Genomic DNA, 21,460 nt, shown 5'->3' with positions numbered 1-21,460 from the left:
CTGATACAATTACATATATCAATAATGCATTGATAACCAAAAGGGCTACACACAATCACCATTTCAAGTAGCAGATGCACCATATACATTTTTTGTTGTTCTTTGTAACTCTTCACATTACATTATTTAAACACTTTCTCCCCCTCTTTCCATTTGCGGGTTTTCCTTATTAAACAATGTAGGCAGGACCACACAACCATTTATTCAAATTTTTTATTAATCACTTTTAAACAGCGACCTTAGAAACATACAAATTACTTATTAAAGCTTTTACACTCACAATACATTAGCCACTTTGAATACAGTACATGGATGCAGCAGCTGTTTGTTCAAATCCTTTCCTCCTTCACTGAGCTCAAGATATTTAAAAAAGGAGTAGAAACAGCAGAGAAACCAATTAATGCACCGTTAAAACATTATATTTCACATTTTTCTAGTTTTGAACTAAAAAAACGTGGAATAATTGCACCGACTACAACCACGTTACGTCTGTATACAAATGTAATTCAATCTTTGCCAAGAAAGGTGAAAACTGGACATATAACAGAGAATTCAATTAATCAGATTCTTGGTTGACTTTCTGATGAAAAACTGCCATCTTGAATATGGTAACACAGCAAATTAATGTAAATGGGAACAATTCATGTCGTTTTCTAATCTGCTGCTGTGGACCAAATAAGCAAAACACATTTGATGTAAAGAACTCTTCTTTTTAGAAGCCGTCAACTAAGAGCGGTACATTAGGCACAATGCAACACTGTCGGGTAGGAAAAATGTTAAAAAAGATCTTTCATCCTACATCTTCTGTACTAGAAGTTCAACATTTCCTCCATCCAAGAGCGCCAGTATGCATCATTTACCCAATCAGCATACACCACCTTGATGTGAGTATCATGATATAAGACTGCATGTGTTCTGGGAAATTAGAACATTATTTTTGTTCGAGTGCAGTGTACTCCAACACTTGCTGCATTACTAATGGTTTGATCTGAAATTCTTAACCCTTTCTTTCAAGTTTTAAAAGAGAATCCTTGTGTAACATATGCAAACATTAAGAAGGCAGCATTTTAGTTGTGCCTCTATACTGCTCTCGTATTTAAAGTAGGAACAACTGATGTGTGTGCATGTAAAAAAAACTATGTTTTAGGCAAAGCTCATCCATGTAGATTAGATCTTAATTTCAGAACTTTTTTCTCTTTAATGGTGGGCATATGGTTCTCAGTAGTTTTCCAGTATCGATACAAAAAATGTATTCAGTCAAAACACTGAAGTCTGCCCAGAATCACAGGGATGCCATCAAAAGTCTATTTGTTCAGGCTCAAGGTTCATCAGTTTGTGTATCACAGTCCCAGTGAGGCTTTGAGCAAAGACGCCATATCTTCTGGTATGGTCCCCTCACCACCTGAAGAAGACACCATTGTTTATATTTTTGTCTTATTTGCATATCATTCAAAAGGTTAGGATAAACGCATGTCCCCTGATTCACTGTGTGCCCAGAAATATGGCTGAGACACAGATTGGTCACTGCTCTTAAGCTTTTGATGTATTGCCTGCAAATCTACGCCAACGCAAGTAGGCACCTGGAAGTTGCCTTACATCTTCTCTGATCCACATTTTTCATACATAGCTTTACTTTATCTATTCAATGTTTAAATTGTTTGTACATATTGTAAGGCAAGTATTATTTCTATATATATATAAATAATTAGTTATTTCTGTATACACAACAGTCACTGCATGCCTGTAGGACCTGATAGAAGTTATTCCTTTCATGCTTTTCCTGAACTACTATGAACATATTATCAATCCCAGAAATGTTCTGGAACAGTTACAGTTTAAAGAAACCTGCTCAAACTGTATTTGCACTCAATCATTTCAATCCTTCTTACATTTGTAACGGACGTTTGTTTTTTGAGTATAACATTCATTTTGATATACCATTTTTCTTTCCCAACAAGTAATTCTCAGCATCTTTGCAGAGTTTAGGACATTTCTTTATTGTTGGAAAAGCAGTGCTGGAATCCGCTCGTCCTCATTCCTTACCGGCTGTCATTGATTTGTTAAGTCTGATATTTTTAGAGTAAGTTTGTGCTATAGCCTTGGCCCAAATGACAAATCATTACTGCTTTGTTGTTGTCATTTGGATTATTTAGGTTACATAATCAAATAAAAATCTGGAAGATGCCTTCATTACTAAGATTATGACCATGCGGTCAATAAAGCATATGTATGTGTAGAAATCTCCTTACCTTCAGCAGCGGTCATGTCCTGTTCCAGCTTCAGTTTCCTCTGGCCCAGCTGCAGCATGATGGCCTCTATGCTGTCCTTGCTGATCAGCTTCTTCACCTGTACAGTCCTGATACCAACAAAGAGCTATATTAGTCATTCAGGAAATCAATAGGTGAAGCATTGCTCTGGAAGGAGGAGGTCCTGTGTTTTCAAAGAATACTGTGTTATCAGTCAAATTGCTGATATAGTAAGTTGGTAACTAGACCTCATTGGATAACACTCCAATAAACAGATACATAAATCCAATCTTACTTGGTCTGGCCTACGCGGTGACATCTGTCCTCTGCCTGTTTGTCATTGTAGGGATTGCAGTCAATGTCATGTAGGATGACAATATTAGCGGATGTGAGGTTGATGCCCAGGCCACCAGCACGTGTTGACAACAGGAACACAAATATGTCAGGATCCGTGTTGTACTCATCAATCAACCCAATCCTGCAGGAAAAAGACACATTTTAATTAAAGACTGTTTATTATTAGCAGCTACAATTAAACATGTGATAGACTTACTGAATCCACTGAAGTCTAACCAATATCTACACATTTTAATAGGATTGTGGTTCATATTTCTACTGTAAAACACTGACCTGTCGGCTATGGGTGTGGATCCATCCAGTCTGACATAACGATGCTTAAGATGTCGCATCAGCACCTCGACAATATCCAGCATCATGGTGAACTGACTGAATAATACCACTCGGTCACCCTGTAAGGTAGTAGAAAAGTGTTGGTACATGATAAGATGTTTACTCTTCAATACATGCATCTGCGCTCTTCCTGCATGCACCACAGACATGGTTCTGCACATAATTATTTACCTTGTTTTTATGTGAGGCCAGCAGCTCTGTGAGGAGGTGAAATTTCCCTGAGTCAAGCAGGAGTTCAGTTTCAAGCTGGTAAGAGCCGATGGAGGAGAACTGCTTGCACAGCAGATGTAGCTCAAAGTCTGACATCGCTTCCATGTCCTCCTGGATCAGAACAGCGTTTGCATCGAAGTGAGTTGGCTCCTGTGGGGGGAGGGAAGAGAACGTTTGTTTTAGAAGAGGCAGAAAACAAGGGGTAGGAAAAGAAAGTGGTACGAAAGGAGGGGTCAAAGGACAGATATACAAATGGAATCACAAATAAACAAAACAAAGAACATGGAGGCCATACGACCCAGCGGAAAAGACATCCCGGCATTCGGACCCACCTTGAGCATGAGTTTGCTCATTGCTTTGAGCTTTTCTGTGGTGTAGTATTGTCTATGAAGCAGAGGGTGGTTGGCCATTTTCCTCAATTGCATCATCACATTACACAACTCGGGCTCTGCAGAGAAAAACGCACAAGGACAATTATTAACCATACATTTATTTGTTATCTGAGAAAAATACCGTAACACTCGGATGTTCAACAGGTAGCAGTAAAACAGGCTTACTCTCTCCTATAATGGTAGTCTTGAGTTTTTTGAACATGTTCTGGTAGAGAACCTCCTGCTTCTCACTCATTGGGCAGTACTCGACCTTCTCCACTTTGGCTGGCAGCTGCTTGAGGACCTGAAACAAAATAAAGTACATTACATATTTACAATACTTACGCAGGGTTTGAACTACAATTACCCTCATGTGACCGTCATTTAGCAAATAGAGACGTTCTACAAAATCTATGTTTGCACATTGGCAAATGCTAAAGTGTGTTTAAGACAATTGATTCTTCCCTAACAGAAGGAATCAACATGTTCATTGGAGTCTACTATTTCAGTTCATAACTGGATGCAGGGAAAGCATTTCATTTATTTGCCAATATTTTACATCAGGTTTTGAGACGAAAAACTGAAGATCCTGCCAGATTTACCCACATAACAGACTTCTCACATTCATTAGATTTACACAACACAAATGTGTAGCTTTAACTCACCTCGCTCTTGACTCTTCGGAGGATAAAAGGTTTCATGATGAGTTTCGCCTGAGAAATACGGTCCCTTTCAAAGCGGCTCTGCTCCTCATGGGATTTCTGTAACCAAACAGAAAACTTTGACTCCTTTGGTAGTTGGCATTACATTGTCCTGGTCTGGTTTAGTGAAACAATAGCTGCTGTTTTTTTAAAGTTTGATTTGAAAAAGGGACTCAAGGAAACCGCAGATAAGTTGTCAAAGTGAAGATCACTTCCTTCAAGCAGCCTGTTCAGTCAGGTGTTGTTTTAATCCAGGGGTGGGGAACCTCCGGCCCCTGGGCCGTATACGGCCCGCGAGACAATTTGGTAAGGCCCTCGAGGTAATTTATAAACACAACACACACAAAAAAATAGTACAAAATTAGAGAAATCTAGACCGCAAAAAAATTAAACAAGCGAGTGCCTGTTTTTCCTAGCCACGGTCAGGGTCCTTGAACACAACACAAGCCTAACGTGTCATCACGTAGCATATGTCTCGTATGATAGGGGTGCAGTTCTTACAGAGAGCACCAGGACGCCACTCCCAAAATATGGAATGATCATTATAGTTATAAAAAAAGAAGAGAATAAAGTAAACAGGTATAAAATACTATATGACAGTAACAAAAAGTTGTTATTAAAAAACAAGAATACAGTTTGAAAGGGGAGTGATTTGTAAAATATCAATAAAGAAAAAGAAATCTGCTTACAGTTCTGTTTCATATGGGTGTTGAGAGATGTATCCATAGATCTCTTCATGTTGCTCTCAAAGTGCACCAGATTGATGCTTTTAACGTCAACATTTTAAAAAGAAAATCCCGGGGAGCATGCCCCCCGGACCCCCCTACAGGAGGTTAGGTCCCCCCCTCACTTAAATCATGTTCACATGGATAGGAAACTAAATAGATTTGCATACATCTTGTGTCCATATATTTCTGTTTTGGTGGTCATGCCACACCGTGCACGTGAATGCATACTCGAGTCATGGTAAGATATCTGGATTAAGAGGTTGCTTTTTCTTTGCACAGCATGAAAGAAAGGCCAAATGAATGTGCTGTGATTTTAGTTTTTTTAAGCAGAGGTCAATAACTTGTACGGCCCTCGGAGGATGTTGTAAAAATTGAAATGGCCCTTGAGAGGAAAAAGGTTCCCCACCCCTGATTTAATCTGACCAGCGTTTCAGCATTTAAAGCCGTCACACCATGTTTTTCCCATCTGGTTGGCGTGCAGTTATTTTTTGTTATTTGGCTTCAAACAGAACAGGGTTTTCACACAAACACTGACCATTGAAAACATTTTGGAGAGCTGGTGAGTGGAGCTGGAGAACAAAGAAGGCATGATGAAGTTCAGAAGAGACATGAGCTCCAAGAGGTTGTTCTGTAGAGGAGTTCCAGTCAGCAGCAGGCGATGTTCTGCCTACAGAGCGAAAGAGGGAGAAAGAGACATCCCACACTGTGATGTGCAATACTTTGGACAGAAATGGAGATACCACAGAAACATGCTGATTGTGGTTGTAAAAAACATCAGTTAACTAACATTAATAGACATAAGGTGGCGGTATCGAAGAGAGTTCATGTTCTTCAGCATGTGACCTTCATCAAACAATGCATACTTCAGGCGCAGTTTACGGAACACACCGCGGTCGTTATCGTTTCCTATGGCCATGTTGTATCTGTAAAACAAATCAAACAAGCAATATAGAATAAAACAATGTTGAGTTATGTTGAGGTGTAGGAGAAAAGTTATTTCTACCACCAGCACTGAAATCTGTCAAATATGATTGAGAGAGTGGGTTTGCTCACGTGGTCACAATGACGTTGTATTCAGTCTTGTCATCGAGGAGATCGTGTCTGAGGTAGCGGCGGTCCTCTAAGGATCCTGCGTAAACATGTCCCTGAATAAGACTGTATACTGTAACAGCAGTACTGCATACAAAACTATGATTGATAACATTAAACACAGTTCACACATATGCGAGGTTCATGGAAAACCACAGGAGAGATTTCAATGTGAAAAGATGAAAGAGAAGTCATACCACAATAGACTAAAACTTTGAGGCTTGGACACCACAGCTTCATCTCTCTGACCCAGTTATCTGCAACACAGAGAAAAGGAAACCACCAAAGGTAGTATCAATGGCAAACTCAAACAAACGTTTACATACACCAAAGCAACACAAAAGTTGACAACTGTATTTCTTACTGGTCCTCTTCCATAAAAATAAAAACCACATGCAGCTATGCTTAACATTATAATCTAAAAGTGTGTTGTTCAAATGACACAATATTCAGGAAGGTAGCAAAGTGCTTAGGATCGTTACCCAGGGTGGAGGCTGGCACAATGATGAGGTGAGGACCCTCTATTCCCATCTGGTACAGCTCGGCCAGAAATGCTATAGCCTGGATAGTTTTCCCCAAACCCTGAGCGAAGGAGAGAGAAATACAGTCAGATAACAAACACAGATAAAGAGGTAAACAAAGAGCCAGGCGGACATACAAAAAAGATATTTGAACATCTGCGTTTCAGATCACACAAGCAGCAAAAACCTTGACAGATGTCAACACCTCCACACAAATAAAAGGTTCTTACTTCTTTAACCGTCTTAGGACTAAATCAACAGGATGAACCGTCTGCTGCATGTCCTCTCCTTTTCTACATTTTGTTTCACCTGCAGGACGGCTACATATCCAGACTAAACACTCTTTGATAGTGGCACAGTAACACTCATTGAGTTGTGACAAGTTGTAAGCCCCCGCCGTCCTGCTGGCTTAGAAAATGTTAACATTTATATGTTTAGGAATTTGATCAACATCTCATGAAGGCTGGATGTCTTACCATTTCATCGGCGAGGATCCCACTCAGTTTGTGCTCATACATAAGCAGCATCCACTTTAGACCAATCAGCTGATAGGGTTTGAGCTGGTTACTGAAAGATAAACGGTAACTGACTGAGAACAAGAAATGGATTCAACAATTAAATAAACAACACATACTGTATGTCATCCTTAAAATGTAGGGTTAGGTAAGAATGGAGAAACCAGCTCGAGTGCGCTAGAATTTGAAAGTACACAACCGGAAAAAATCTGCCCCTTCCTTCAGACTTCCTTACAGAGCCCCTCCTCCAACACACACGGACATGACCAATGAGGGCACGAGATAAGTTTGTGCACAGATGGAAGGCTGACAGGCAGGTAGGCCATCCAGTTATTTTAGCCGGGCTGGCTCAGATGATTGATTGTGCTTTTTACAGTACTACGGCTTCCACAGATGAAATATTTTTTATGTATTTATTGTCAAAGCACTTAATTTATTCATTGCTATCGGGATGTTAAGAGCATTCCATGGAATATGACAAAAAGTTTTTCTGAAGTGAATTACCTACAACACCTTTAAGTCCTAATGCATATTTTATGTTAACCAGGGCTCGACAGTTTGCCAGGTTGCCATTGGCAACCATTCAGAAAAAATGTAAACCACTTCTTGGCCTTTGGTTGCCATCAGTGGCAACCAGTTTTTAACATAAAGAAACAAGGACAGCAAAGAGCTGTTAAGAGTGATATTTATTTATTGTTGTGAGCAGTCGGAACATGATACTTAAGTTGCACGTGCATTGGTGTGATTACGGAGCCAGAAAGCGATGCACGTGTACTTGCGTGGGCGGTGCGCCATGTGTTTGTTTTACAAAAAATGGTGAAGCAAATTAAGTTGTTTGACCGTGCGGTAAAAGGTTCAGCCAACCCGTCAACATCTCAAACGAATGTTCAAAGTGATTCAACTGATAAAGCGCAAGATGAACCCGGACGAAAGCAAAGAGGAAATGTGTTAAGTCTTGGGAGGCGAAAAATATATATACACATTCTGCTCCGTTGTACATTCACTTCCGGTAAAAGTTCCTTCAAAATAAGAGTCCCGATCTTATTACTACCAAAATGAAAGTGCTAAACGAAACTTTACCAAATGAAAATATTAGCATAAAAATATAATCGCTTTTATAAAAAGGTAACACATTTTAAATATAGTTAGCATTAATAATTAGTATCTAATTCTTAACTGTGAATGGTTTTCATTTATTTAACATTAGAAATGTATTAGTCTGGCCAATGACAGAACCACAATCAAGACTTCAATGCTGAAGGGCCAATGGATCTATGGTGGGGGTCAGCACACATTTGAAAGGGAGACAACGGATGACCAAGAAACTAGTGGCTTGCTCAATTCATTTTTTTGGGATCTGTGAAGAACATAACAGCTGCACTACTGGTGTTTTGTATACCAGCAATTGAGGGTGGACAAGTTTACTACCACTTAAGATTCAAATAATTGTGTTAATTACTTTTGTAAAGCATTTGAACATTCTTTTGTGTCACATGTTCATTATTAAGTTGATGTATAACTGTATAGTATCTTCATTATTTAAAATATAAGGTGACTAAAAATGGCAACCGTATTTTCAGTTCTGTTAACCAAAAGCTAGCGTTGAGCCCTGTTAACAAATATTAAAAGATGCGACCCTCGTAATATCAGCTGGGTTTTGTCTAAACCGGCTGAGAGGGGCGCCGCGCCCTCTTACTTTCGGCGTGCGCCCTCATAGCAAAATGCAGATTTTCCCCGTAAAATAATGTAAAGTGATGAGCAGAAAACAATATTTCTGGTCATCAAAAACTGTATGATTACTCAAAAAATATGAAAATCGTGTCAAATAGACCGTCAGACAGCTTTGTTTTTATGGAGTTCCGACATGGTGTTGTTGTTTACGTCTGCGGCGCCATCTTTAATACGGGCGTCATGTTCTCGCGAGAATTAATATATCTTATTTACAAGATCACCACTACAGTACTGTCCTCACTATATTTGTCTAGAAAAACCCCTGATCAGTGACACTGTTGGAGGGATCTACCACAACCCTCTCAAAAAATGAAACCCAGGATATTTAGAACATATAATGACAAACATAAATGCACCTATCAGTTTTATATTTGCCGAATGAGAGTTTGGAACAGCTGGTTGGACACTCAAATGAATTATGTTTTTTTATTTATGTGCATTTACTCACTTTCTGTTGAGGAGTTTGGGCTGTTTCATGGCCGCTGTGCCCTTCTCCATTACCGCAGTGACCTGTTTGACCATTTTTGAGGAAATGGTCTGACATTTGGACATCAGCCCCAGGACAACCTTCCGCTCTTTTAAGACAACTCTGCAGCCCATCAGTAAGTTCTCCGATAGTCCCTTGTCCTTAGTGAAGAAATCAACCTAAAAGAGGAAAGAGCAAACTGTCATGACTCACACAATATGTGGAGTATCTACACAGTAACCATTAACACAATCTTTCAGTAGTCCTTGAATGTCCTGACAGTGAATAATCACTGACCCTTATAGGGCCAAACACACTGCTAACATTATTGTTAAGTTTGATATATTAAAAGATAATAAAGTGTTTGGAAAGTAAATCTAATAAAAGAGCCGTGTGAAAGATGAGCTGAAAAATAGTTTAGCTATTCAATACATTGTGCGAATGTCTTGTCTCTACAAGACCGTAGGGTAGTGCGCTCAATAAGTACATAGTGTGTGAATGAACATGTCACACATTTTCCAGGTGTTTGGATGGAAGATTCTATGACCGACTGTAGTTCTTTGTATTCACAACTTTTCCTATCGATAACTTTAGCAAACTGTTTAAAATGACATGAAAGAAACACCTGCGTGTCTATTTGATGTTTCTTGCCTCATTCATTCCGAAACACACAAAAGCATTCTCTCACCAGACTTTGCCAGCTCTCAAAGGGCCTCCGTTCCAAAATCTTCTTTGCCTTTTTAACAGAGCACCCAGAGATTAGCGACAGCTCATCGATCGTTGCGTCCTGGAAGAACTGGAGCATCTCTTTCTTCAGATCCGTCATGGCACCTTTACAATCCAGCTCATCATCTGAGTCCTCAAACTCACTGCTTGCCGGTTCCTCTTCATCGTCATTTTCACCCTCAGAACTGACATGTTCATCTGAGGCAAGAACCTTCTTCTTTCTCTCTGCTGCCTGCTTCTTAGCTATACTGGTCCCACTGGCAAATCTGGAAAGCATCTGAGCAGGAGAGGTAGAGGAGGATGGCATCAGGAATGCAGAGGTAGTGAATTTCTTGACAGAGGATGATGAAGAAACCAAGTCAGGACTTTTTACAAGTGTTGAAGTGCTTCTTTTGTTTCTCAAATTTACACTGCTGTCGGAATCTGGATCCTCACTGTCCTGTGTAACTTCTGCATCACCATCTGGATCACCTTTATTGTCCTCCTCTGATTCACTTGATATGTTGTCTTCGGAGTCTTTTCGATCTTTTCTACTTTTACTGTCTCTGTGATCTTTGTGTAACCTCGACTTCCTGTGGTCCTTGCTCGACGTTTCCTTACTCTTGGATTTCCTGGATTTGTTTTCATTCGAGTCAGGAGAGCTGAAACTGGATTCATCTGACAATAGAAATAAAGAAAGTCTTAGCCGGAATCTGTGTAAGAATGAGTGTGTATATATATATATATATATATATATATATATATATATATATATATATATATATATATATATATATACACACACACATATATACACACACACACACACATATACACCAGGCCAGTTAAAAGATGGCTAGACTCAGATGACAGCTGTTTTGTACGTACCGGGGTCTGAGAACATCTGTAGAACCTGCAGAGCATCCTCTACATTCCAGTCGTGTTCCTGCAGAACCAGACGCAGCTCCTGCAACAAGACAGACATCAGCAAGAGTCAGAAGTAAAACATAAGATCCACCCTTTCCTAAATCAGCCTTGCAAAATCAATACATTTGTTTTCATTGTGGTCTGTCCTGGATGCTGAGAACAGTTTGTATTCTTTTTTTCAGGGCAACCAGTGCCTTTATTGTAGAGACAGGCTTGAAATGGGGAGACAGAGGGGATGACAGTACACGGGCCGCCAGCTCTACCAACTGAGCTATACGGCAGCCCAGCACACCCACAGTTTTCATGTCATCATCATCAATGCCTGAACAGTTTGAAAGGGGGGAATCAGGTTCTACTAAACCTGTAATCAACACTACGATGGGATCAGACCAGCAATAATGACAAATTGTGCCAGGGTCATAAAGTGGGGGGCACTTCTTACACCCGTACCATGGCTCACAAAGCAAGTCCAGTACATCGGCAAAAGTACTACTTGCTCTGTGGTAGCTCTTGCTACAGTAAATGTATTCAGGAGCACATTTTGCAATGATAACACACATAGACTCATGAGGTGAAAACAATACCACTGTCAGTAATGAAATGTCCGAATGCTTCGGAGACAGTCTTTCAGTCCTCACCTTCTTGTCCTGGTCAGGAAACTTTTTCTGCAGTTTTCTGACCATGGCTTTCTTCTTCTCTCGGCTTGGACCTTTGTCTCCCTCATCTTCTTCATCAGAAACCTTTTTTGATTTACATACAAGCAAGAGTAAATACAAGCAAATGGGAAGCCCTTTTACCACCTTAAATAAATAAAAACCTGAGACCCGCATTTGAAGTGGAGGGTAAGCCAAAATGGTCATGCAGACTGTTATCATCATCAGCCTTAAGACATGACTAATATTACAATCCAGTGTTTTCCCCCTAGGTTTACTGCCTTGGCAGGGTGCTGCTCGGGTACCCCGAAACAAATTTTCGGGGCACCCACATTTTTTTATTCTCTGGAGCAGAGAGAGGAGCTGTGGATTATTGTTATTGATATCGTACAGTAACAAAGTATTTGTACATTAAAAAGTAATACAGTACAGTGTTACACTGTACTTTATTACTTTAATTCAAACTGTATTCCCTTCTTATCATGTAGCCTACAGTTCTTCCTTTCATTGATACATTTAAATCACCTGACTACAGCATATAACATACCTGCTGCAACCCTGTGCTGCTGCTGCTGCTTCTCTCTGCCTCATCCTCTATTGCTGAAGGCAGCTCCACCTCATCTGATCTCTGATATGAAAGCAATCGTGTTATGATCATATTGAGCTATTGGTGTGAGTCTAACATTAAACAAGCAGTCTGTTTGTCATACATTGCTGACGATACATTTTAAGTGGCAATTTGTTGAGTCACTGCCGCTAAATACCGGTAGCATCAAGCTAGCAGATCCTGCATTAGCCTCACATCAACAGGTGTAGACAGAACATCCAATTATTCTGAGCTAATTTACTGAATAAACCAACTCACATTTCCTGTCTTTTTTTTCACCCAACTCATTAGACTATTCTTCTGCTGGCGTTTCATTGTTGTTTTCTGTCAAATTCAATACTGTAGTTCAAAACCGCGGTACCTGCTCACCATCTGTGAGCTATTTTTAGAATGCGCACGCTACGTTCGTTGTCGCGTTCGCACGCGTCCACCTGGGCAGGCTGTTTGTGTCCTTCTCCCGTGACGATAACGGCTTGCGGTTAAAAAAGAATAAAAAAAGAATTTGAAACTGGGGGGGGACACAAACGGGCAGACAGCAGAGCTGTTGTTCTCCTCCTTTCCTCCGCTCTTGTCTCTGATTGTGAGTGTGTGCATTCGCGCGCGTGTGTGTGTGTGTGTGTGTGTGTGTGGGGGGGGGGGGGGGGGGGCGGGGGGCCCGCCCTTCAGAAACAGAGCGGAGGGAGAATGTGAATACGCAAGGCAGTAGACACTGACACATGCACATTGGATAAATAACATAGTCGTTTAGTTTATTTAATAAAAGAGCACATGTTCAATGTGAAACGTGACCTTAGATAGATCACTTCAGTTGCAATTTGGTGCTATATGTATATATATATATATATTAAAATAAAAAAATAAAAAAATAAAAATAAAAAAACACCTTGAATTTCAGGCAGGGCGCGGCTCCGTTGGCAGGGCGCAGCGCCCCGCCAAGACAATGGTAGGGGAAACACTGAATCATTTTGTGGAACATACCGGTCAAATAATAAGTTGTGTTGATGTTATCTATATCTGCAAATGTTTGCCTGTTAGAAAATGTAATATTAGACCCTCCAGAAAAACGCGATTCTGCTATCGCAGAATTTACCGCATAATCAGCAAAATGGTGCAGATTTTTAAAAGGCCGCATATTTATCAAAAGGACACATAATCCCCGTATTTTTCCACACAAAGTTGAGAAGAAAAAAAAGTTAACTCGTCTTGACGTGACGTCATCAGCTCGCGCATCACAGAATGTAAACAACACTGTATAGAGTGAACGTGTGGAGCTCACACGATAGAGAAAACACCAAGATGAAACAATCTAATCCATCTCATTTACCGACGAACATTTTTACTAAAGACCGGGCAAAAAGTGGGGGGAAACTATTCTGCACCCCGTGTAACTGTGTGTTGGAGCATACGTCTTAGAGAAAATCGACGGTGACGACCCACTTTGATTCATTCAAACATTCGAAAATGCTTTCTGCTGCTGCGGACAAGAAAGCCAAACAACTCACGCTCACCGAGGCATCAACCTCCAAAACTCTTTCGAGGGCTACAAGAAACGAAGTGAGTAGCCTACAAGATTGAAGCTGCAGATAACGAACGAGTAAATGAAAACAGAATGAGGCGGAGAAGTGTGTGTGTGTGTGAGATTAAAATAGCCCAATTGCTTTTACAATAAATAAACATTGAATGTGTTTAATTGAATAGTAAAGGGGTTTAACGTTAGTGGCAGGTTGTGTGTGAGAGAGAATAAAGAAGACAGCCCAATATTTTAAAAAAATGTTATTATTTTCCCCCGCATATTTAGCATATTTCGCAACTTTCCGCATATTTCGCAACTTCCCGCAATTTCACCGCATAAAATCAAATAAAAACCCTGCATGTTTAATCGCATAATCAAGGAATTTAGCCCGCATAATCAAGGATTTTATCCCGCGTTTTTCTGGAGGGTCTATAATATATATAAAACCTTCTTTTACACGAAGCGCAACAAACCAAAAGTTGTGTTTCTTTGCAGTGTATGATGAAATGGCTACTAAGATAACCGGAACTTTAATTGTTGTGTCGATTGCTTTAAACCATGAAGTTATCATTCTTTATCTTACCTCTAATGGCCTGTTCTTCTTGCTGGGTTGATCCTCACCACTGTCCTGAGAACTGCCGGATCCATCCTGCTTTCTCTTCCTGCCTTGGTCTGGGGCTGAGGAGACAAAACAGCCAGTGTTCTCAAAATATCCAACTGGAGGAGAAAAGTTGCAAGCTAGGGAGGCTTTTTTTTTTATTTGGTGTTTTTACAGTGTGTTACTTGTGTTTCTGGTTCGAAGCAAGCATCAAATATAAATGAATTTAAATAAACACAAAGTAAAACTTCCGCCGATTACTTTTCTCTAACTATGAACTAAACCTTCTTCATGCTACAATGACATGCAGGAATTAAGCATAACAAATAAATGATTTACCTTCTTTATCACCAAATCTTAAAATGCATTCAGCTGCAGCCCCATCCAATGTGCTTGTGTTCTTAATTACCTGAAAATGAGACAAATCAGAAAAATATTGTCTTTTTGTGAACAGTGTCCATGTTATAGCTGCCATTACATAAATGAAACACATAAAGCTTAAATCGGTGTACATTACAATCAATCAAGTAAGACCAGACCACAATACAGACTTTGCAAACGGGCTTTTCCTTGGAATCTAATTAATTTGGTCAATGCCAAAAACTTAAACATCCTCAACCTCGACTCACCTCCAGTACCTGCGTTCTTGTCAACTGAGGAAACATCTCCAGTAATCTGTCAGTTTTCTCCTTCAGTTCACAGTCCTCGTCATCCGTGTGATCTGATGCCACATTTTTTGATGATTTTTCTATGGGGTTTCTATAAAGACAACAAAACTGTAAACCAGAATGAATCCGAATAAATGTGAAAAGTTATTTTAGTTTACACTTACTTGAACTTCCTAGCTAATTTTTTGTTTTTTGTTTCAGAGATGAGCTCATCCTCCTCTAGGTCAATTGTAAGGACTTCCTCAAAAACCACTCCTCGGGCATTGGACTTTGTTTGGTCTTTGACCGGTTTCATCTTTGCTGCAAGGCAAAATATTAAAACAAGTTAAATTCACAGCAGTAATGCACACTACTAACTGTTAGCAGAAAAGTATTCAGCTATTTTGGCTTTTATGACACATGTCAATGTTCACCTGCTTGTCTCTCATATTAAAATGAGTGTCCATCATGATATCTGGATACTGTAGAATTTAGAACTAGATTTCATTATTATTTCAGTGCAGCTCTGGTTGGATGATAACAGTGAGAGTGAATCCTGAGAATAATGTCAGAACCTCCTTTAGGGATGGGGATTTTGTATACTAGATTATTCAATGCCCACACACAATTCCCTTTCCAAACGACTTGAACTACATATTACATATTGACAATTGAGATATAATTAATCTACTAGGTAGTGAATGTATTTTGATGGAAGTCTACCCCACTGGGGGAAAGAGTCACTTTGACCCGTAGCAAAAGGCTTCATGATAATAAATACCATCTTGTTTTAACTACTGCTAACGATAGCATATATGACACATCTGGCTAACAGCACAGTAGCCTAGCCTTTACATCAGCTAGCTATCGTTACCTGGCTTGTTCTCCTTCTCAGACTCGGGACTTTGGGACCCACTATCCTCTTCGTTGTCTTTTGTCGTCTTCTTATCATAACGAAAACGGTCTAAGTTGAACATGTTAACAGTCTGGTGCGTGTCTGACAGCGGCAGCCCTTTGTCTCCTTCAAGTCAGTAGTATTTTCTCTGTCCTGTCGCATGAAGCACAGTGTTCCTGTTAGCCAATAAGACAACCTAGCTAACAAGCGTCGGGTGTTAGCAAAGCAGCCAGGGCTGCAGTCATAAAAACACGGCAGTTTTGAGCTGTGTCACTTCCCTGTTTTAATCGTAACGGTTTTAAATAGATGGAATTATAACACACTGATTGATTACCAAAGACAGCCGTTTTATCCTGGGTCCTTTCTCGTATCTCGACTAGAGCCGGTTTCCCGCGAACTCAAGCGGCCCTGGAGGATGCTGTGACGGCTCCGCTGATTGGTCAGAGAAGGGCTGGGCGGAAACTGACGGAGGAGTCAAGACAATACACTGTGGTCTACTTCCGTTTTTGCACTCATAATGTTTTCCGGCTCAAAAGTGACCAGCTATGAATTTATTGCTTCTATTCTCACCCTAGTTTAAGGGATTAACGTGGTGTAATCTGAAATAGAAGGTATTATGGTGTCAATTTGTAACAGAGTAGTAAACGGTTGATTCCACTGTGGTATTAAGAGTAGGAGGGGAACTATCTTGACAGTCGCTCCAACATGGCTTATGAAACCTTTCATCTCAGTGCACACAGCGCTGTGGTGACTATGTAAAAGTGATTTAATTATGAAAGGTACAATTATATGAGGTCAAAGAGAGCTTGTAGGACTGGATTTACCCTGATTTAGCCACATTATTGTGTTCTGCGTTGGAAAGTAACTCTACTCAACAGGCCTACTTAAGAACAATTGTTGTTAGGTAGGCTTGGCTTGGCTTAATTTGAATATTTCCATTAACTGCTATTTACTGATACTTCTACTCCACTACATTAACTGTTTATTATGTTCCACTACACATAGCTTGGATAATATTAGTTGCTAGGCTTTGCAGATCAAGATTAACATTACTAATTGTTGTCAACCAGTAAATGATGATGCATTATTATAGATACAAACTGTATTGATCCCTGGGAGAAAATGTAAAAGCTACACATCTTTATAAGCTTTTTACATTGTAAAATAATAATATGTATATATGTACATAATAATGTTTCCATTATTGGGATAAATAATATTGTCCAAATGTAAAGCTGACCTTATTATTCTGAAGTTGAATGAGTTACTGTATGATTAAATTGTGTTCTGTTTGCCCTGTTTGAAGTGTTATTACCTGATGATCTGTTGGAGAAGTTTCTGAATACTGGGACTTAAGCTAGTCTTTCAGCTATTCCAAGTTTTTCTCCTGTGGATAAAGATAATAATAGAAGTAAATCAAAAAGCAATCTCTATATATTTTTTCATTCATTTGTACATTTTTTTCGTCATCCAGTTTGGTACATTTTCAGTCTTTTTGCAGTAAACATCTCTCACACAACATGTATTGACTGGTCAAACTAAAACAATACAACAATCTTATGTATGACAATTGCTCTACTTCATTTAGTCGTGCCTGTCAAGTGCAAGTGTACACCTGACTGGATAGCAGCAAATAAAGTAAGTAAATAAGTCAGTTTAATAATAGTTCAAATGTAATGTTTTTCAACCAAGTTCTTCTACACAAGTTGTCCACTAGATGCCACAATGTGAAATGTACCAATTTTTGTATCCGGTGAGACCGAAACTGTGATACATTTTCTGACCAAAAGGGGGCGGCTGCTGAACATTCTCTGAGATGGGATCAGGGGTCTGTGAGGAGGTCTACCTGCAGAAACTCGTGTCGTGTGCTGAGTCCTTATCCCATTGCGACGCAGAGCAGCCTTCCTTTTTCAAGCAGCAATAAAGGGTAACAAGAGTTTATTAGAGAGAACATGGTGTGTAACAGGATAGAAAAGAAGGTAATAGAATATGATTATTCAAAAACAAGAACTATGTAAAATCCCCTTTAATCTGAAAAAGGTCTATTTAAACTATTCAAATTATATTGATAATGAAGTTTATGAGACTCAAAATATTTCTTGCACAGTTTTATTTAAAGCAGCCTCACTCACTCAAAACGCCAGGTTGTTCTGGTTCTCAGGTAACCTTGCTTTCAAGAATTGTGCAAAGAACTACATAATGTTCAAGTGAATTGTTAGAGTATACATATGTAATGATTAAAATATCTACAATGATGTGTCTTTTCCTTTCATCGTTTAGTCTTGATGGTCAAAGTCAATAGCAGATACCCTCCTACTTCACACACACACACACACACACACACACACACACACACACACACACACACACACACACACACACACACACACACACACACACACACACACACACACACACACACACACACACACACACACACACACACACACACACACACACACACACACACACACACACACACACACACACACACACACACACACACACACAAACCCTAACCCAACCAAAGTATTTTTAACATGGGGTTTTACCTGATCAAAACAGTATATATAATACAAATATGAAATAATATACAGACTGTTTGCATTAGACCCGTCTGTTGTCCTAACTGACTTTTCTCTGATGCAGTAAAATGTCCCCACTAATGTACTTACACCTGTAGCCATTGCTCAGATACAGTGAATATATTATGATTGGGTTGGGTCTATGGTCAGAACACCATAGCGCCATCCTGCCGCCTTACTGTCGCCCCCATCATTGTCATGGAGACCATGTGAGTTAATGTGTGTGTGTGTGTGTGTGTATGTGTGTGTGTGTGTGTGTGTGTGTGTGTGTGTGTGTGTGTGTGTGTGTGTGTGTGTGTGTGTGTGTGTGTGTGTGTGTATGTTTTTGCTATACCCAGGGCACAAAAGGCAGACTGACACAGAGTCTGATAGGGGTCATGACCCCTCACAGCAGGAAGCTCAAACTGTGGCTCCTTGTCTTCTCCTGTCCTCCTGGTCAAGGTTTTTATTCATTTGTCTATGTGTGTGTGTGCCTTACATCTGCACTTGTAGAGTCCTTTTTTGTTGTTGTTTAATTTCTTTTGTTTTGTGAGGGTTGTTGCATATGTGTCCGTTTACTTTGGGAAAGGCACACAGACAAGTAGGCGCATATGCAACAACACAGAAATATAAATCAACAGGCTGTCCAGATACCGAGGCAAGTCATGCGTTAAAACACACACACACAAAGACACACACACATACACACTCACGTGCGCACACACACACACATAGCTTGGATTCGAGGGTGATGACATTTTGGCTAGAGGCGTTAACTGAGATAATTGACTGGATTCAACCAAGGTGCAAAAGGGAAGCAGGTGATGTGACGTTTTGCTGCTTTTGAAAACACATTTGAATTCAATATCAATATCCACATAACATACAATCACACACACACTAACCCACATACTGTATGTGTGAGTGCTTTTGATAATAAAACATGTTTTACACTTTATGCATGAAATATGAAAACAGCTTGCATCTGCATATATTATGTGTTTATTATGTGTCATGTGTTATACTAACTGCCTGCCTGTGACAGGCATGCATTTCATATCCATGTTTTTATGGTTGACCCAATCGTGGTGTCCCAGCCGACTCGTCACAGAGTCTGTCACCACCCAGTCACCAAGGCGCCCAAACTTGGCCGAGACCCGACGGCGGCAGGGAGCACCTTGTCACCGTGGTAACACGTCTGGGATGTAACCCCCCCATCCCCCAAAAATACATAGAGAGACAAACACACACTAGATAGATAGATAGATAGATGGATACATACATAGATACATACATACATACATACACACATAGACACATAGATAGACATATAGACACATATATAGATACATACATATACATATGTGTATGTACACCATAGTGGAATACAACATTTAGAAGCAAGTAATCATACCTGCATTGTTACAGTAACGCTGCTGGAGATTGTCTGGCCTGTTTAGGAAACTCTGCATGTCTCACAGTGCCTTTCATACTGGTATTTTACTGAACCTGCACAGAGACCATGAATAATTGGACAGATATTAATAAAATAGCACATTATTATATACTGTATGTGTAATTATTTGGAACATACATAGCATACAGGTGAGCAGTGCTTCAGGATCTGTGTGAGAAGTGTTAATAAATGTTTCAACACTTTGTTCTCCAGGGAAAACTTGTCACCAGTGCAATGTAATTTAAATGAAAAGGTTCAGAGATAATAAGAACTGTTGGCTGAAGTATCACTTGAACCACCTGTGGCACCTTACCACTTAAATGATGCTAAACACAACAGAAAATAACTCAACGCTTGAGTTATATTCTGTTGTGTTTAGGGCCTAAAGCATAGCTCATAAGGAGTTAGTGCAAAAACTAACACATTAATATGAACATCAGCTTGTGTTAATGAACTTGTCCCTAACTTTACTTTGTTTACACAGAAATTACTTTGCTGTACACTAAATAAAGTACTCAAGTACACCTAAATGGATAAAACTGTCCACACTACTGTTTGAGGAAGGCTGTGGCTCAGTGACTAGTGTGCTGGACTTCGAATCAGGGGATAGCAACTTCGAATCCCACTGCAGTTAGCATGTCGTTGTGTCCCTGGGCAAGACACTTCACCCCAAATTGCTCCTGTGGGGATTGTCCACAGTACGGAATGTATGTAAGTCGCTTTGGATAAAAGCATCTAACAAATGACATTTAATGTAATGTAAAAGATCAACCAATATAACTTTGGAACGCAGAGCTAAGTGACTTTAGTTTGTTCTACAGAGTTTGGGGCATGCAATGTACCACACATATACAGTAGTTTATAGGAGCAGCAACAATTCCTTTGGATAGCCCCAACATGCACACTACATACAACTGTAAAGCACTTACTCATCACTGTACCCTGTATGCCAAGGCAGGTCTGCCTTCACTAACTGTACGGAGGCTCAGTCACTGGTACATGTTCATTTACAAAGCCATGTTGGGTAAACTACCTTTTTATATCTGCTCTCTGATCTCTCGATGAATTGAAAGTACTTATTGCCTGAGATCTCATGATGTTGTTTTATTAATGTGCCAAGTGCTAGGACTGTCTTAGGGAAGAAAGCTTTCAGTTGTGCAGCTCCACTAAATTGGAACAGTCTGCAAACATGTTTAAAACTGAGCACTTTGGTTCCCCTGCATCATTTTAAAACTCGGCTGGGTGACATGCTGTTTGATACTCATGGTACCTGTCACTGTAAATAGAGTTTGTAAACTGTACCCTGTACATTATGTTGTATGTCATCCCTATTGTTGTTCTGTTGTTTTTATGTTACATGTGTAACTAATGTCCTGCAGGTCACCCTTGAAAAAGAGATCTTTTGATCTCAAGGGGCTTTCACCTGGTTAAATAAAGGCTACAAACAAACATGTTGAACTCATTAAAACACTCTCAAATCCTCCTTCATATCTGCAGTCTGATAACTTATTAAACTCAATTGACTTATTTGGCACTGATTTTGTTTAGTCATCACTCATGTAACTTCTCTTTCTCTGCAGGAGAAGAAAAACAGCAGCAGGGGAGAATTCCCATGCTGCTGGAGGTG

At 39.8% G+C, this 21,460-nt stretch overlaps 1 protein-coding gene and 1 long non-coding RNA gene across 4 annotated transcripts in view; both read right to left on the bottom strand.

The window, feature by feature from the left end:
* Window positions 1–199: 199 nt before the first annotated feature.
* Window positions 200–16,275, bottom strand: smarcad1a (SNF2 related chromatin remodeling ATPase with DExD box 1a). Of its 3 annotated transcripts, XM_079688870.1 has the most exons (25): window positions 16,148–16,266; window positions 15,793–15,966; window positions 15,104–15,239; window positions 14,901–15,030; window positions 14,611–14,680; window positions 14,257–14,351; window positions 12,101–12,181; window positions 11,539–11,640; window positions 10,862–10,940; window positions 9,957–10,651; window positions 9,251–9,447; window positions 7,033–7,123; window positions 6,518–6,617; window positions 6,233–6,292; window positions 6,000–6,075; window positions 5,734–5,869; window positions 5,482–5,613; window positions 4,183–4,278; window positions 3,704–3,821; window positions 3,479–3,594; window positions 3,108–3,296; window positions 2,877–2,995; window positions 2,542–2,724; window positions 2,250–2,356; window positions 200–1,402 (listed from the first exon to the last, which is right to left on the bottom strand). In XM_079688870.1, the coding sequence occupies exons 2-25, from the start codon at window positions 15,893–15,895 to the stop codon at window positions 1,341–1,343; spliced, it is 3,273 nt and encodes a 1,090-aa protein (XP_079544996.1). In that variant the 5' UTR covers window positions 15,896–15,966; window positions 16,148–16,266; the 3' UTR covers window positions 200–1,340. The 3 variants fall into 3 exon arrangements, with proteins under 3 accessions (XP_079544996.1, XP_079544998.1, XP_079544997.1); XM_079688872.1 differs by lacking the exon at window positions 15,793–15,966 and having other exon boundaries at window positions 16,148–16,275; XM_079688871.1 differs by lacking the exon at window positions 12,101–12,181 and having other exon boundaries at window positions 15,793–16,249.
* Window positions 16,276–17,521: 1,246 nt separating this feature from the next.
* LOC307043922 overlaps window positions 17,522–21,460 on the bottom strand; it is a 20,636-nt gene continuing 16,697 nt past the window's right edge. The window contains exons 7-8 of the long non-coding RNA XR_013809466.1: window positions 19,792–19,886; window positions 17,522–17,718 (exon numbers count right to left, since the gene is read on the bottom strand). This is a non-coding gene — a long non-coding RNA (uncharacterized lncRNA). The remainder of the gene's footprint in view (window positions 17,719–19,791; window positions 19,887–21,460) is intronic.

This window comes from Notothenia rossii (assembly GCF_949606895.1).
Source record: "Notothenia rossii genome assembly, chromosome: 6".
Classification (NCBI taxonomy): domain Eukaryota; kingdom Metazoa; phylum Chordata; class Actinopteri; order Perciformes; family Nototheniidae; genus Notothenia; species Notothenia rossii.
The sequence above is the reverse complement of the archived record's forward strand: the minus strand, read 5'-3'. Positions and strand labels throughout refer to the sequence as shown.

Coding starts and splice junctions, on each gene's coding strand:
- smarcad1a (XM_079688870.1), bottom strand. CDS start 15,895: ATGTTCAACTTAGACCGTTTTCGTTATGATAAGAAGACGACAAAAGAC. Junction 7,124..9,250: donor CCCAAACTCCTCAACAGAAA/GTGAGTAAATGC, acceptor TTTATCTTTCAG/TAACCAGCTCAAACCCTATC. Junction 2,357..2,541: donor CACCGCGTAGGCCAGACCAA/GTAAGATTGGAT, acceptor TGTTGGTATCAG/GACTGTACAGGTGAAGAAGC.